This window comes from Neoarius graeffei, chromosome 26 (genome assembly GCF_027579695.1).
Source record: "Neoarius graeffei isolate fNeoGra1 chromosome 26, fNeoGra1.pri, whole genome shotgun sequence".
Lineage (NCBI taxonomy): Eukaryota > Metazoa > Chordata > Actinopteri > Siluriformes > Ariidae > Neoarius > Neoarius graeffei.
The window spans coordinates 32,892,223-32,911,236 of NC_083594.1; the positions used below are offsets into that span (position 1 = coordinate 32,892,223).

At 42.7% G+C, this 19,014-nt stretch overlaps 1 protein-coding gene across 1 annotated transcript in view; it reads right to left on the minus strand.

Annotated features, from left to right (window-relative positions):
* Nucleotides 1–19,014, minus strand: part of efcc1 (EF-hand and coiled-coil domain containing 1) — an 83,374-nt gene that overhangs the window by 51,481 nt on the left and 12,879 nt on the right. Inside the window, exon 3 of the mRNA XM_060909734.1 lies at nucleotides 10,479–10,633. Within this exon, the coding sequence (XP_060765717.1) occupies nucleotides 10,479–10,633 (155 nt within the window). The remainder of the gene's footprint in view (nucleotides 1–10,478; nucleotides 10,634–19,014) is intronic.

The window sequence follows — 19,014 nt, forward strand, 5'->3', positions numbered from 1 at the left end:
CATTTAATAGGAGAAGATTACATTACATTGCATTACATGACATTACATGGCATTTAGCAGACGCTCTTATCCAGAGCGACATACAACGAGTGCAAAAGTCAGGTACACAAAGTGCTGGACTTCTAGACAAGAAAGTTCTTGTGCCAAATGAACACGTGACCGCAATACCAAATGTAATATGCTGTTGAAATACCAATTAAAAATTTTTCAGCAAAATTAAATATTAGTGATAATGGTCACCATTTTCATGTTATATTAGTAGTAGAGACAGCAAACACTGGATTCAACGTTCCAGAATGCAATACAGTTATACAATACAATTGCACTGAGTTACAGCAGACACTTGGCTCGGCTACTGAGCAATTTATGAGATGACAAGTATGATGTTGTGATGGTGGTCTGAGAATAAATCTTAAAGCTTTGGAAGCGGGGGTAGGTTTCCCAATAACGTTGCACTTTAGGGCTAAAGAGCAAGTTTAACGACATTCTTAAACAACAAATGCTTATGTATGTAATTTTCCCGAACTCACTCGTAAGAAGGAGTCTTAAGAGCAACTTCGGTAAGAGCATCTTTGCAGTGTATATTCTTGATATAGGCTTTAGTATAGTGGTGCTTGAAAATTTGTGAACCCTTTAGAATTTTCTATATTTCTGCATAAATATGACCTAAAACAACATCAGATTTTCATGTAAGTCCTAAAAGTAGATAAAGAGAACCCAGTTAAACAAATGAGACAAAAATATTATACTCGGTCATTTATTTATTGAGGAAAATGATCCAATATTACATATCTGTGAGTGGCAAAAATATGTGAACCTTTGCTTTCAGTATCTGGTGTAATCCCCTTGTGCAGCAAAAACTGCAACTAAACATTTCCGGTAACTGTTGATCAGTCCTGCACGCCGACTTGGAGGAATTTTAGCCCATTCCTCCATACAGAACAGCTTCAACTCTGGGATGTTGGTGGGTTTCCGCACACTGTCGCTGCTGCTCTCAGTGATTTTATTAATAGACACACAACGTTTCGACCGTAGTAGGTCTTCGTCAGGTGTCACACATGACGAAGACCTACTACGGTCGAAACGTTGTGTATTTATTAATAAAATCACTGAGAGCAGCAGCGACAGCGTGCGGGTATATTTTTTCTTTTTAATTGACGGACTTTTTTACCCTGCACATGGACAAAGTTGGATGTGCATGCACTCTTTACTACATGTTGGTGGGTTTCCTCACATGAACTGCTTGCTTCAGGTCCTTCCACAACATTTTAATTGGATTAAGGTCAGGACTTTGACTTGGCCATTCCAAAACATTAACTTTATTCTTCTTTAACCATTCTTTAGTAGAACGACTTGTGTGCTTAGGGTCGTTGTCTTGCTGCATGGATCACCTTCTCTTGAGATTCAGTTCATGGACATATATCCTGACATTTTCCTTTAGAATTTGCTGGTATAATTCAGAATTCATTCTTCCATCAATGATGGCAAGCTGTCCTGGCCCAGATGCAGCAAAACAGGCCCAAACCATGATACTACCACCACCATGTTTCACGGATGGGATAAGGTTCTTATGCTGGAATGCAGTGTTTTCCTTTCTCCAAACATAACGTTTCTCATTTAAACCAAAAAGTTCTATTTTGGTCTCATCTGTCCACAAAACATTTTTCCAATGGAGCACTTGCATGTGACGTCACAGCCGATCCAGATTGTGACAGACGCCATCTTGTAGGTCAAACGCCATATTCCGCCTTCTACTTCTACTTCTGGTTCTACTTCTGCTTTTACTTCTACCTTTTCTTCTGGAAAACCGTACTATATACAATTCTACTACAACGGCTGCGGCTACAAGCTCTCCCTACCTGTGTACGGTTTTTATGTTTTTTGTGTGTATTTTTGCGTGTTGTTCGTCTGTACCGGACTTCAATATCCACTACAACCGTATGGACTTACTGGACATTGGTTTCCAGCAGAAAATGACGGTTTGTAGCGATTTCCATCGCATGCACAACATTCCGGACGAGATAGCGAGACCAGTGGGATCTCCGTGGATTGTTATCGGAAGCAAAGCGAAGGAGGCGGCGTAGGGAGAGGAAGCAAAAGCGAGGCTGCAGAGCCGGCCTGTTGACTAAGCTCAGAAAACAGCCACTCAAACCTCCACTGCTAAGCCTCTACCTCTCCAACGCCAGATCCATGTAAACAAGACGGACGATTTGGAATTACAGCTGGAATTACCTTATTCTATTCTATAATCGGCTGGTCAGTGCTATACTCAATACTTAAGTGACTTACCCATCCAATGAGGATTCTTGTTTACAAGATGCCACATCTGAGTCGCTGACAAATCCTGAATTTCTGTAAAGAAAACTGTCCAGAGATTTATAAGCACGCAGTGCTTCACCACTGAACAGCGAGGGAAAGTTAATGAGGTAATTATACACGTCCGGGTATTCCGCTGGCAGTTCAAAATCCGGTCGTGAAAACTCCGTCCGGTAAGCCATAAGGGTCACTAATCTGTAGATCGTTTATTTTAGACATATATCTAGTTATCTGTTCATTAGAAAAATGAGCCGTGTAGTCCGTCGGTTGAAATTGATCCATTCTGTACACGAGTGCAGCAGTATTCAGCGGTGTTTTTGACCGACAAGATGGCGGTTGTGTACTTTCCGGTCACGTGACTGCAAGATCTCCAAACTGCAGCCAAGCAGCAATGTTCTTTTTGGAGAGCAGTGGCTTTCTCCTTGCAACCCTGCCATGCACACCATTGTTGTTCAGTGTTCTCCTGATGGTGGACTCATGAACATTAATATTAGCCAATGTGTGAGAGGGCTTCAGTTGCTTAGAAGTTACCCTGGGGTCCTTTGTGACCTCGACGACTATTACATGCCTTGCTCTTGGACTGATCTTTATTAGTCGACCACTCCTGGGGAGGGTAACAATGGTCTTGAATTTTCTCCATTTGTACACAATCTGTCTGACTGTGGATTGGTGGAGTCCAAACTTTTTAGAGATGGTTTTGTAACTTTTTCCAGCCTGATGAGCATCAACAATGCTTTTTCTAAGGTCCTCAGAAATCTCCTTTGTTCGTGCCATGATACACTTCCACAAACATGTGTTGTGAAGATTAGACTTTGACAGAACCCTGTTCTTTAAATAAAACAGGCCCACTTACACCTGATTGTCATCCCACTGATTGATTGAAAACACCTGGCTCTAATTTCACCTTCAAATTAACTGCTAATCCTAGAGGTTCACATACTTTTGCCACTCACAGATATGTAATATTGGATCATTTTCCTCAATAAATAAATGACCAAGTATAATATTTTTCATCTCATTTGTTTAACTGGGTTCTCTTTATTTACTTTTAAGACTTGCGTAAAAATCTGATGATGTTTTAGGTCATATTTATGTGGAAATATAGAAAATTCTAAAGGGTTTACAAACTTTCAAGCACCACTGTAGTTGCGAAAGGCATTTGTACTGTAGTTACTAAAGGTGTGAGTAGCTGCTAAATCCAGGTGATGAGGTCACGTGGTGTTCATTTTTAACCAAAAACCAATGAAAATATAAAGTGCTTAAAATATGTTAAGCTATTGTATCATCATTAAGCATTACATATATAGTGTGGTAATTAATAATTGAAATTATTTTACATTTTTGGACAGTAACAGTTTTTATTACAAGTGTGTTTTTTAATTAAATGAACAAATGTTTACACAAAAGAATGAGCAAATTGTCACCGTGCAGGCACTTACAGATGTATGCGCAGAAGAGTAACGAGGAACAAACAGTGTCTGAGTCAAAATGTGAAACTTGAATCAGAGTCGTAGAATAAGCGAGGGTCGGGCGATCAGCAAACAATGTAAAGGAGGAAAGACAAAAGAGCGTAAACGAGGAAGGGAGAAGCAAGAGTCAGAAAAACGAGAGTCAGTCAGAAACAACAAGGCTTGGTATGAACTGATGAGAGCAGAATGATACTTCTCATTGAGTTAGTGTGAGAGAGAGGTTTATATAGGCAGGGAGACTAACTAAAGGCCCGGTCCCACTGGCCGATGGACACAAAACGTATGCAAAAAGGACACAGCGGACGAGCAAAATTTCGGGGGTGGCTCTATCCGTTTTCATCCGCTCCAGAAATGGACAAAATTGGTGAAAATTTGCGAAAACAGAAAGGAAAAGAACGGACGTGGGTAGTATATAGCGGGGATGTTAAACGCATGTTCATAGGAAGCCTAGCGGATGAAAGCGGATGGAAGTGGATGACAGCTCCGAAGGGGTTACCGGTGATAACTGAGAAGCGGACGCATAGCAGAAAGAGCGGATGCATAGCGGATGAAGGGGATGCATCACGTACGCCTAACGGAAACAAAGGGGATGTTGCGCGGATGTATATCGGATGCAGACCGTTCACTGCGCATGCGGGGGGTATGAATTGCGTCTGCGCCACGGATATAAAGGGATGCAGCACGCACGCCGTCAGCATAAAGCGGAAAGACGTGCTGGCGGCTACATCGATACATCTCTACTACTAGATGATTTTCTCCCCCTTTTTATACAAAATATCGATTGTCCACTAGGTGTCCTTCTACATACTCTAGACATACTCCAGACATCCTAAATATACGAGATACATCCCAGATATAAACGCTTTGTCCGTTTTGAATACTTTATATACGAGATGCATACGCTTACATCCTTTCTATTTCCGTGCTACTAATGATGAATAGACGTTTCATGTACCTTATCTTTCCTCCCTCTTTCCGTTTTCAGCTGCAGCGGATGTGAGTTGCGAGGATGCCCAGAGGATGCAGAGAGGATACAGCAGACGTTTAACGGATGATAACGGACATAGAACGTTTGTTGCTCGTATATGTCGCGGATTTACATCGTACACGGCGGAAAGTTCATCCGTTCTAAAAGTTTTGTGCAGCTCAAAACTTTTTGCGCGGATGAAATCACAGTGGACGGATGCTCGATGGATAGAGCGTATGAAGCACGTATGCAATGAGTACACAACGGATGCATAGCGTTTTCTAACGGATGGCAAAGATTTTTTTACGTTTTACATCCTCTTTGCATCCGTAAGTGCAGTGGGACCGGGCCTTAAGACAATGAGTGTGAGCTGATGTCAATTGTCTGGAGACAGAGGGCGCTGTGAGTTTTGGGGAGTGTAGTCCATGGTGTCCATGCTTGTAGTTTGGACACTCTCAGCAGGTTTACTGACAGAGCCCGACCCCGAGGAGCTCCTACTGGGAGCTATATTCTTTCTAGGACACCCCCTACCTCTGGGTGCTGGTTTGTCTGGATGTAGAGCATGGAATTCTTGCTTGAGCAGTGGATCTAGGATGTCTTTAGTGGGAACCCAGCTCTGTTCTTCAGGTCTGTAACCCTCCCAATCTACCAGGTATTCTATCTGCTCTCTTCTTCGTCTTGAGTTGAGGAACTTGTTTAGCTGGTAGATGGGTTAACACTCAATGTCGAGAGCTGGGTGCTCCTAGCTTGGTGCATTTTCGGTGAGGGGGCCCGGGATAACAGGATTTAGATAAGATATGTGGAATGTGGGTGACAGCCTGCTGTGTGGAGGGAGTTCTAGCCTGTACGAAACTTCATTGATGCGGTCAAGCACTTTAAAAGGTCCGATATATTGTGGCTGTAGTTTCCTGCAGGAGTTGGGTTCTCTGAAGTTTTTCGTGGCTATCCATACTCTGTCACCTGGGTTGTATGTTAGAGTGTTTGCTCTGTGTTGATCTGCATATTTTTTGTACTTGGCATTGATCATTTTAATACGTTGGTGAACCTCCTCCCTTACTGTTTGGCTGCATGAGAACCACTCTTTGACGGCTTGAACTTGGCTGGGCGTATCGTCCCGGGGAACAGGGGTGGCTGGTAGCTGAGTATGCACTGAAACGGTGTTAGCTGGGTTGCAGAGTGCTTGAGGGAATTTTGTGCATACTTGCCCCATCGAAGGAAGCGTGCCCAGTCCCTCTGGTTGTGCATGCAGAAGATCCTCAAGAAACAGCCAATTTCTTGATCAGCTCTTTCGACTTGGCCATTAGACTGAGGATGGTATCCAAATGTGAGGTTCACTGAAACCCCTAGTCTTTCCATGAAGCCCCTCCAGAAATGAGAAATGAACTGAGAGCCCCAATCACTTACAATATCTTCAGGCAGACCATAGTAACGAATAACCTGCTGGAATAATAGTTCTGCTGTTTGGGCTGCTGTGGGGATGCCAGGTAATGGAATGAGTTTGAGAGCTTTGGAGAAGCGGTTGGTGGTGACCATAATGGTGGTGTTACCTTGTGAGGGAGGGAGGTCGGTGATGAAATCAATGGCTATGTGGGACCAGGGTCTCTGAGGAACAGGAAGGGGGCAGAGTTTACCAGCAGGCAGTGTTCTGGGTACTTTGGCTTGGGCACAGACAGAGCATGAGGCAATGAACTGGCTGATCTCTGTAAGCATGTTCTCCCACCAGTACTTGTTCCTAAGCATCTGATGGGTGCGTTGGCTGCCTGAGTGTCCCATCGCAGGTGATGCATGAGCCCACATGACGAGTCTACCTCTGAGATGCTTAGGCACATATAGTAGACCAGGTGGAAGACTGTCAGGAAGTTGTTGGGGTTGAGAGTTCCTGATTTCTTTATCTTGGTCCCAAGTGATGGACTGTAGAAAGCACTGAGATGGGAGGATGGGATGGGCAACGGAGTCCTGGTGAATGGGAGCAAAGATTTGTGAGAGGGCGGAAAGAAATGGTGAAATTAAACTGTGTAAAGAAAAGAGCCCACCTAGCCTGGTGAGGGTTTAACCGCTTGGCTTTCCTGAAATATTCAAGGTTTTTGTGGTCTGTGAGGATTACAAACAGGTGAGTGGCACCTTCTAGCCAGTGTCGCCATTCTTCAAGGGCCAGTTTTATCGCGAGTAGATCCCGATTTCCCATGTCATAATTCCTTTCCGCTGATGAGAGTTTCTTAGAAAAGAAGGCCACTGGATGAAGTTTCTGTTTCTTCCCAAAACGTTGTGATAGGACTGCCACTACTCCCGTGTCAGAAGCATCTACCTCCAGGGTGAAGGGCTTGGAAGGATCCGGATGCTGTAAGATGGGAGCAGAGGTGAAGGCTTGTTTGAGATGACAAAATGCTTCTTCTGCCGAGGGGTTCCACTGAAGGCGCTTTGGTCCCTTCTTGAGTAGTGCTGTCAAGGGAGCGGCGATTGAGCTGAACCCTCTAAAAAAAACGGCGATAGAAGTTTGCAAAATCTAGGAAACATTGAAGATCCTTAATGGACATGGGTGAGAGCCAAGACTGCAGAAACCTTGGATGAGTCCATACTAACTCCCTCGGCACTGATGATGTATCCTAGGAAGGAAATACGCTTCTGATGGAACTCACATTTCTCTGCTTTGACATAGAGATGATTCTGAAGCAGGCGTTGGAGAACCATTCTTACATGCTCTTGGTGACTTTCCTCATCAGGAGAATATATCAGGATGTCATCGATATACGCAATGGCATATCTGCCTAGCATGCCCCGTAGCACTTTGTTGATGAGACATTGGAACATGCTAGGCGCCGAAGAAAGGCCATACGGTACCCGGTATTCAAAATGGCTGGTGGTAGTGCGGAATGCGGTCTTCCATTCATCGACCCTTTTGATCCTGATGAGGTTGTATGCACTGCGTAAGTCGAGCTTGGAGAAGATCTTAGCTGATCTGAGTTGTTCCAGGGCTGCGGGAACAAGAGGAAGTGGATAAGGGTATTTAACTGATACCTGGTTCAACCCCCTGTAGTCAATACATGGGTGAAGAGCACCACCTCGTTTCTCTACAAAGAAGGAGCCAGCTGAAGCTGGAGACTTAGAAGGACAGATGTAGCCCCGCTTGAGGGTCTCCTGAATGTACTCTTCCATAGCTGCTTGTTCCTTCTGAGAAAGAGGGTATATACGCCCACATGGTGGTGACATGCCTGGCAGTAGGTCAATCGCACAGTCATAAGGTCTATAAGGTGGCAGCCCACAGGCTTTTCCCTTGCTGAAAACCTCCTTGAGGTCCAGATAACATTTGGGAACATTGTCCAGAGAGTCAGGCTGAGGGCTCTCCACAGAGGTGGAGGAGAGAGTGATTTGGGGATGAGAGATGTAGTCTTGAAAGCATATCGGTGACCATTGTAGAATGTCCTTGTTTTGCCATGAGATCAAGGGGTCATGAAGCTGGAGCCAAGGGTAGTCAAGGATAAGATCATGACTTATGGTGGTAGTGACAGAGTGAGATGAGCTCAGAATGGGTGGCACCCACTTGGATGTGAATAAAAGCCATACGGAAGGTGACAAAACCATCTCCTATTGGTCCACCGTCGATGGTCCGAATGCTGAGAACACTTTGAAGAGGGGTTGTTGGCAAGTTGAACTTCTGAACGACTGAGCTGCTGATAAAGTTCCCCTCTGCCCCTGAATCAATGAAAGCAGAGAGGATGTGGGTAGAAGAAGCCAAATTTAACAATCCTGGAACCTTGAACAATTTGGAATTGAACCTTCTTATTGGACTTACATTGCATGTAGGACCCTCTGTAGAAGAAAAACGGGACGGAGGAATGAGACAATGATTAAGCTGATGTTCAGCGCTCCCGCAGTCGAAGCAAAGCCCCTCCTTTCTCCTCCTAGCACATTCGGAGTGAGTTAGCCGAGTGTGTGAGACAGCCATGGCAGAACTGTCCTTTGAGGTGGGAGCCGGCTTTTCATTCTCCTGTAGGGAGGGTTGATGAGCTAAGAGATTACCAAGACAAATCGCAAGGTCAATGAGAGAATCCAGCATTAGTTGTTCATCTCAGCAGGCGAGTTCACTCAGAATCTCAGGGCGCAAACCTTGGTGAAACACTGCCTTCAGAGCAGGATCATTCCCGCGGGATCAGAGCGGGATCAGAGCGGCCGCTGGTGTTCTGAATTCCAGGGCGTATTCTGCCACACTTCTGGAGCCCTGTGATATGGTGAGTAAACTTTCACCTACTTCAATCCCCTCAGGTTCGCCGTCAAAAACCCTTTTTAACTGAGTAAGAAACTGCTCATAAGACTTTGTCAGCTCGCCGCCCTTGATCCAAATGGCACTGGCCCATCGAAGTGCTTTGCCCGTAAGAAAGGACAGAAATTTAGCAATCTTGTTCTCATCAGACATGCTAGGCATAGCAGTGAAGTACATGGAACATTGGAGAAGGAAACCTTTACAGGCGAGAGGGTCTCCGGTGAATTTCTCCAGAGCCGGAAGTTGTAGCGCTGGGCTTGGAGATGACTCGGAATGCATTAGGAGGGCCTGCAACATCAGAGTTGCTAGTTGGGCCATTCTTGTGTTGAGGTCGGCTAGCATCAGCTGTTGTTCTCCTAATAAGCATCCCTGGGCATTGAGAGCAGTCTGCTTTGTCTCTTCCGCTACATCCATGATGGCGAAGTATCCTGTCACGGTGCAGGCACTTACGGATGTATGCGCAGAAGAGTAACGAGGAGCAAACAGTGTCTGAGCCAAAACATGAGACTAGAATCAGAGTCGTAGAACAAGCAAGGGTTGGGCGATCAGCAAACAATGTAAAGGAGGAAAGACAAAGAGCGTAAATGAGGAAAGGAGAAATAAGAGTCAGAAAAACGAGTCAATCAGAAACAACAAGGCTTAGTACGAACTGATGAGAGCAGAACGAAATATGCATTTATGTATACACACACAATGTTAGAGGTGCAGAAATGTTTCATTTATGACACTAAATTAGATAATCACTTCCCTAATGGAGTTAAATTTGATGAAAATATGGCGATATCAATGTGACATGGCGATATCCATATGCAATTCCATAACATATTGAAATATATTCATAATGTTTTGCATATATTTATTTAATAATTAACTTGATGTACTTGCAACGTATAAGAAAAATGATTTAACACAGGCAGCAGATTCAACACCAGTTTCTGCCTGTTGATTGTGAGAGTCCCTCGGAGGCGCATGCACATTCTGTTTTTTCAGCTATGAGTGAGACATTCTTTGTTGTGAAAGAGTGATCCAGGTCCATCATAACTTAAGAGCGAACTAAAGTACTACTTTGGATACAACATTGTTCAGGAAAACCACATTAGCTTAACAATGGATCTTAAGAGGTAGTTAAAGATGCTCTTAGTCTTAAGATGCTTTCGGTAAACCCATGCCTGATCTGTTTGAGTGTACAGATGAGGGGATGGGAAAGCTGGACAGACTGAAGAACTAAACATGGACGCATCGCTCTCTTCAGATAGATTCCCACTGGTGCCACTGTAAGTGTAATAGTAGCCGAATAGGATTGTGGGTAATGTAGGAAATCAAACAAAGTGCCGAAGTAAAAACAGACTAACATGTCAAGGAATGAACAAATATAAATATTTATATGCAAGTTGTTTAGGGTGGATTTTTTCCTTATAAATGCTGATTTCAAATCATACCAAAAATATGCAGAAAACACACAACTGACTGTTGTCGTGATTGCTCTCTGCATGGCCTGTTGGAGAGTCACGGTCTCGTTGTGTATCCAGACAACATCGGCTGCTCTGGCGCATGTTGCCCCTGTACGGCAGCTCATCTGCACTGCTGAATACTTTCGACACAGGCACTTTGGGGATCTCGGCCCTGCAGAGTGATAGACAATCTAGTTATTACTGGTCCCCACAGAAGTACATCAAACTCTCTTCAATACTCTTACACTATACATGTAAATGCATTAAATTAATAACATTGATGGTGGCCATTTTGCTCCTCCCCTAAATTGAGGAATAGGAGTTAGATTAAAAATATATAATTTATCAAGTATTACTTCAGTCCTTTATAAAACATCAAAGACAGGCCAAAAAGCATGAGCTAGTCTGCCATAATTCTTGTCCGTAAGCACCATAATAATTTCATTGGCTCTTGTGATAAAGCAGCACAAGCAGAGCTGACTGTGTGTAATTGAAGCCAGGCCCAGAGACAGCCACAGCATGTTTTGAGCTCAGAGCATGAGTTCGCTTCATAGCCTGAGTGGAAAACAGCACTAATATTATAAACATAAAGGACCATAAACACACAAAAGCTTATAACATATCCTAACAACACACACAAGTTTGAAATTAATTTTATAAATATGTTGCTCTGATAAATAGCTTGTTGTAGTTAGTTAAAGGTTAGGTAAGAAATTCTTTTGCTATCGAGTGATAGGCATTTCAAACTTATGTTCAGGTAGAAAACAGATGAAATATAAAGTGCAGTTGATTTTTTTTCTTTTTGTTTCTTGCCATGGTTTCAATACTCCTTTGGTCATTTGTGTAGGAGGAAATCGGATAGGGGGCCTTCATGAATCAGAGATTAAGTGTTTCCAGATGACTGCCTTTTGCCATTGGAGAAAAAAGGGGGAAAAAACCTGAAGAAATACGCTTTCAGCAGACTGAATCCTGGAGAGAGAAAAAAGACGCACACATCCTGCATCCTGCTGCCAAGGGGAGTCTTCAGCATGCAAAGGCTTTAACCCTGTTCTCTGTATGTTGCAGGACGAGCTAACAAAACACTGTCCCCTGGGCCGCAGGCTCAGGAATGGATACTGAAGAGAGGTTAAGGTCAGGAACTGGGGTTCTAGTGGTGGATACAGCAGGACAGATTCAAGAATAGTGTTTCTTATGAATAGGAGTGTCAAGCACAGGTCCTGGAGGAACACAGCCTTGCAGAGTTTATTGTTTTCCCTGGAATACACACCCAGTTCCGCTCATGAATACTGTATTATGATCACAGTACATGAATGTTTCTGGACCAGATTTGTTAAATTAGAGAAATATAAAATCTATATCGCTGTTCTTGCTTTAGGAATCTATAGTATGTACACAGTGCTGATACCTAAATATAGGACCAACAGGTTGCTATGGGGAACCAATGAAACCAGTAGGACAGATGTGGTCTGGTTAAAGAAGGATATTGTCAATGCTCAGTGTGACTAATTGGATTTTAATTGACAGCTTGGGAGTGTGTAAGAGAAAAAGATGAAGTGGTTGGGGATGATTATGAAGACATAAGGTTTTAGAAGAAGGTCAGGCCTGGCAGAACAGTTTCAATTTGCCATTCTTCATAATAGACTGATTTTTTTTTTTTTTTAAATGAACAGTGAACTGTGGGTAATGCTCTGGGATCTTACCATATCACATGATCTATAATGTATGTCTAAAATTGGTGAAAGTCTGTTCATAGCTTGGAATCAGAATGCAAAATAAGACCAGGAAACGTGAATCAAATCAAATCAAATCAAATCAAATCAAGTTTATTTGTACAGCGCTTTTAACAATAAACATTGTCGCAAAGCAGCTTTACAGAATTTGAACGACTTAAAACATGAGCTAATTTTATCCCTAATCTATCCCCAATGAGCAAGCCTGTGGCGACGGTGGCAAGGAAAAACTCCCTCAGACGACATGAGGAAGAAACCTCGAGAGGAACCAGACTCAAAAGGGAACCCATCCTCATTTGGGCAACAACAGACAGCCTGACTATAATATTAACAGTTTTAACAGGTATAACCCTCAACTGTCCTCATGGGGCCGTCCTTCACAGGAGTGGGGCGATAAAACTCCGACCAGACACAGGGCACCAGGATGGATCAAGCAGGTCCGAGGGGCAGAAGAGGCCAGCATCCCAATCCCAGGATCAACAATGAATGCATCCATCATCCTGAACACCTGAACAGAGTCCAAATATTTGAGATGCTTTCCATTCTGTTAGAACCATGCGACATGAACTTGGTCTGTTTCAAACAGGACGTGAACATACTCACCTGATGCTAAATGGAAAAGTTTCGTCAGATCTGCATAGATTAATTACTAAGAATATAATAGATTCAAGGTAAAAAAAAAAAATCTGATTAAATATTTATCCTGAGGGTAGGAAAGTTATATCTTAACCTAAGTACATGAGCAACACTTATGTTCTGTAATGGAGAAAATTTAAACTTATTTTAACAGGTCAATGAGTGTAACAGGAGCCGAATGTAAAATATTAACATGACCTTGCATGTCGTGATTCAGGGTCGAGATGCTAATGACTTGTCCTCTAAATGGACTTTTCAAAAGGGTTTGTTCTTTTTTAGCTCCATGACTTTGAAACAATGGATATGTCAAGTAAAGAAATTTTAGCCAACAGACAACCATCTAACGGTAGCATTAATCCCATTGTCTTTGGTTCCATCTTAAAGCTCTGCCAGAGTTGTTATTTGAAACAAATACAAAAAAGCCATTTCACCAGACATGTACCAGTACTGCGTAACAGAAAACTGACAGACTGTGACATGAACATATTTGAATAATATCTGAGTCATAGCAGAAACTCTATAAGCAGAGTTTAGTGGAAACCAGAGATTATTTTTGCCTTTTTTTATTTTAATTTAAAAATTTTTTTATTTTACAGTGAGCCTTACTTGAGAAAAGCTAGTGTACATAACATGCTGACTGCTCAAAGATAAACATGTTGTATTTTAGTACAGAGTTTAGCATTCTTTACAAAGCCTTCCAAATAGGCAAGATGATTTTCATTATTTTTGTTCCCTGCCCTTTGGGGCTGTTTTCTTCACAGGCGGAATTGTTTCTTACAGGAAAAAGCACAGAGCAAGCAACAAAATAGAAACATATGCAGGAGAGAAAAGGGGGAATGTGAAGGATGCTCCAAGTGGCAAGAAGGGACTCTTAATCAATACCAAACATTATTTTGTGTCTCAGGCTTAGGCCATTCATCATATCATTGCTTGGTTCTGGGTCACTGGTTACTACCATCGTCTTTGCAGTTTCAGGTACTAACAATAGGCTCAGATATCAGACACCTAAACTCACCATAACCAATGCTCTCAGGTCAAACCTGCAGAAACAAAGTTTAGTAGCAGCTGTTTAGGGTTAAGGAGTGAGGACATCGGGCATTTTCTGTGTTCATTCTCTCTATAGGCTTCTGTCAGAGTCTTCTCTTACACTCTCTGTGTCTCTAATGAACACTTCAAAGAGATGAGTTTTTGTATCAGAATGATTCACATGCTTGCATCATCACCTGATACATCATGCAGGAGAAAAAAAAAATCACAGACACACACAAAAAAAGAGAAAAGTATATTGATTATAGATATCATTCAACATGCAGGATGAATCACATGGACAGTCTACATCCTTACTGAGTTAGCTTGGGATGAACAGATCTGATAACGGGTATTTGTATAGCAGCTTCACAGAAACACCAGCATGGATTGGATGTGACATATTTTGACATATTTTCTAAAGTAATTTGTCAAGGTTTTTTTGTCAACCATGCTTGATGTCTGATGTGGCAATTATCTTGCAAGTGGACACAGAAAACATTTTTTTAACCACGACATCAAGCAACAGAAGTTTGCCGAGCTCATGCAAAAACTGGAAAATTAAGATTTGTGCATCAACATTTATGACCAATTATTCTTTTGTTTCCAAAGTGGCTTGTCTATTCTCGTCACTAAAAGTGGCCAAGAATAACCTAATTTCAGAGGAGGAGGCTATTAGACTCATATGGCAAACAACCAATCACAGACATTTACCTGAAACCAACTGCTTCAAACAAAACTCTAGAATAGTTTTTAAAGACTTAATATTGACCTGGCGACTTGTCCAGGGTGTACCCCGCCTCTCGCCCAAAGTCAGCTGGGATAGGCTCCAGCTTGCCTGTGACCCTGTAGGAGAGGATAAGCAGCTATAGATATTGGATGGATGGATGGATGGATGGATGGATGGATGGATGGATGGATGGATGGATGGATGGACTTAATATTATGAACTTTTTTTTTAATTCTATGAATGTTTATAGTGCTGAAAAGCTCATTAGATCATCCATCCATTATCTGTCGCCATTTATCCTGTGCAGGGTCACGGGCAAGCTGGAGCCTATCCCAGCTGACTATGGGCGAGAGGCGGGGTACACCCTGGACAAGTCACCAGGTCATCGCAGGGCTGACACATAGAGACAAACATCCATTCACACTCACAGTCAATTGAGGCCCTGTTTACATTATTTCGAATCAGCGGATCATCAGATTAACGTTTTTAAAACGATTCGCGTACACACACAAAATTTCTGTGCCCGCAACAAAACCGTTCCCCGTGCACACAGCAACGCCAATACACGGATACGCTAATCACATGACTAATTAGACGGCACGTCACATGATCCCAGTGCATATCGGGCATGCGCAAGTCACTCACCACTTGGAAGCACATAAAGTGTGTGAGAGATTGAGTGAGCAAGTGAGAGAGAGAGAGTGAGCAAGAGAGTGTGAGAGAGAGGAGAGAGAGAGAAAGAGAGAGCAAGCAAGCGAGAGAGTGTGAGAGAGTGAGAGAGCATAAGAATCAAAATTTGAAGTTCTTTATGGAAATCAGGGACGCCGTGTCATTGGGACTAAAGAAGAGAAGGTTTTTCAGCAGTCGCATCACATGACCAATGTGGCATGACCAACGCCAGCGAATCAGGAAGGTGGATGTCACAGTGACGTTGTCCAATGACGACGTCAGCTAGAGCTCAGCACTGCGTATCCTCGTTCCTCAATGTTTACACAGCACCGGATCAGATACGTACTGGGTTGAATACGTGGGCCCTGGTGGATTCAAACTGTTCCGCCTGTGGAGTCGTTTCCCGGCGTTTTAATGTGCACGGACAGTGCATCTGCAATGACAACGATACGGATACGGTCTAATGTAAACACCACCTTAGAGCCACCAATTAGCCTAACCTGCATGTCTTTAGACTGTGGGGTAAACTGGAACACCTGGAGGAAACCTATGCAGACACGGGGAGAACATGCAAACTCCACACAGAAAGGCCCTCGTTGGCCGCTGGGCTCAAACCCAGGACTGTCTTGCTGTGAGGCGACAGTGCTAACCACTACACCACTGTGCCACCCTCATTAGATCATAATGTTGAAAATATAGTTTGGGATTGCTGTCAGAAACTAGTACAATAATGTGTATATAAAAAGAACTGTCAATAGCCAATCAGATGGCATCATCAGATTCTGAAGCTTCGAATCAGCTAAGTGTAAAAAGCTCGGTGAAGCATCTGAGGCATACTGTATGCTTTAAAATGTCTAAGCCAATACAATTTGTTGCTTTGTTAGGACTGAAAACACTCTTCTTACCACGAAGTCATCTGTGAACATGAGAAAGGGAAAGAGGACTGAAGAATTAAAAGAAGCACCATGAGTTGCTGCTTGAAACCCTCATAATAGTAACAACATGATAAAATAGAGCTCATAGTCCCAGAGCTTCTTACAAAGCTTCTCTAACTAACTACGGGTTGCAAACATATCGTACACATGGCATATAATTGCTTATCCCTGTGAGGTCTCACTGTGTTGTTGACTTTCAAATCTTTACCTGCTTCAGACATAACACAGGCAAGAACAATTAGTTTGACCTTTTTAAGTCTGTCATTATGGCCTGCAGAAATACAGTTTAGAAGGGAATGTTTTTACAAATGGCTACTGCAGAGCACCTGAAATTACAGTTCTCGGGACCAGAACTGTTTATTTTGATCAACCTCTGTGATCTGCCAAGTCAGTCACTATGACGTTAACAATATTAGCAAAAACAATAAAGCTCAAATGTCAGACATACATGGATAATAGGATAATAGCCATCAAAATATCACAGCAAGTCCTGTTTTTCAGCACTAAGCTTCATCCTTTATCTTCTCAGATGATACAGAGACAGTGAACAAGCAGCTAACTATTTGCATCTTTCTCCAGATGGTGCCTCCACATCTCTTTTGTTCCTCCTCCCCCAGCCTCCAGACCTCATTGTCCCTGCAGGTCTATTCCTCCTCGGTGTTTATTGGGAAGTGAAAACGCCTCCAGCCCTTTAAGATACACATGGCTTGGTCTCCTGTTTTTCATGGAAATGAAGTCAGCAGATCCATTGCTTTCCCAGAGTCTCCTCCACAGGGACTGCCCTGCAACTAAACCTCCCTCTGTCTCTTCCACTCTTCATCACAGCCAGCAGACTTTTCAGACAGAGCTTACATTTATAGACTCAGTCTGTTGTGCACCATTATGGGCTGAATTCAGTTTAAGGTTTAACTTATCTCAGAATCGAGGTAAAATAAGTAAATAAATAAAGTTTTGGGGTAAAAATAAAGAGGTGTATAATGTTAAGAAAAAAGGATATAACAACTGAATATGAGCCCACAAAGATACAGAGTAGTATCTTTAGTTCTCATTGCCAAAAACATTCACTCTCATTAAAATAATGTTGCAGCCAGCCGAGACTCTGAACAGGTTCTGTATATAAAAATCTCTCAAAATCGCCATCAAAAGGGTGATTTAAACCACAATGACTTCTTAAGAAATTGGCATAATTAGCAGACCTTTTTTTTTTTTTATGTGGGATGTGAATACAACATTACTGACCATTTCCATCACCACATGGGGTGGACTTAGAAGCAGGTGTGGTAATTCAAGTGACCACTTTAGACAACTGAGGATAATAGTAGCATGTATAAATCAGGACAAAAGGAAAAGAAAGATTTGAGGGTAAGTGGGTCACTTACTGACCTATGGTGCATGACCGGTGTCATCTGCTCCAACAGACAGCTGCGTCAAAAGTAATCCTGTGGTGTACTGCCTTTAAACAGCTGTGTGTTCACTGTGTGCACTTGAGCTAGGCCCACAAACCAGCCCAATGTTTGTTTATTGGCATTATCACAGATATAATGTAATTTTCACAAGGGAGCACGTGCTCATTTATATGAAATGATTTATCCTCTGGGTGGCACGGTAGTGCAGTGGTTAGCATTGTCGCCTCACAGCAAGAAGGTTCTGTGTTCAAACCTCATAGCCGACTGGGGCCTTTCTGTGTGCAGTTTGAATGTTCTGCTTGTGTTTGTATGAGTTTCCTTCCACAGTCCAAAGACATACCCCGTCTCTCACCAAAATCAGCTGGTACTGGCTTCATCTCCCCCACGACCCTGACATGTAAGCGGTAGAGATAATGGATGGATTTATCCTCTAGAATTTCAACGTGATGATCTGAATCATGTTAGTAATGGAATAATACAAGGATAATACAAAGCATTACTTACACTTTCCACCTTGTCATCTTTTATTCCGCTCTTTTTATTTAACTTGAGGAAATATATTTTTTCTGTTTCAAAGAGGAAGGCTTGTAGTACTCGAGTCCGACTCATGTCCTAATTTTAAGGACTCGTGACTCGACTCGGACTTGAGCACTGACGACTCGGACTTGGACTCGTGCATTAACTGCATTTGGACTCATAAATTGGAGACGAGGACTCAGATTTTTTCTTTATTTTTTGCAACATGCCATAATAATTTGGCATAAGATATTTATATCTACCTTAATTTTGTACTAATTTCATGCAAGAGTGTCACACCTGTGCACCTTGGCGCATGCATCAGATAGACTCTCGGGCACGCTCCGGACAGCGTGCACACCGAGCGGACTCTCGCGTACACGCCGTAAACGACTTGCACCTGCACAGGATTAAGGCGCAATCAGCGTAGCGATATAAAAACTGTGAAAACACAGTGACTTTGCGAAGTATTGAGTTGCATTGCTGATACATTACTGAGCCTTATTTCCTTGTTTGGTCTCCTGATCCCTGATTTCCTGTTTCTCGTCTTTGATTCTGCCTAGTCTATGATAGCCTGTTTGTGCCTCGTTCGACCTATTGCATGTTTCATTGTTTTATGATTTTGCCTGCCATTTTGGATTGTTTACATGCCTTTATTTGTATAAATAAACACACCTTCTGCACTTGCATCCATCTCCCCACCATCTCTGACAGAATACTTTGCACTCCCTGACAAAGATAATACACATTCACCTGTTCATACATCATGTTCAGGAACAAACTAATGTTAATGGTGCTAAAACAGCCACTGTCATATGGTGCGGTTGGAGTCTTGTTCTCGGACTCGACTCAGATCAATAGTGGACTCGAAAATTCTTTTAATGACTTGGACTTGACTCGGATTT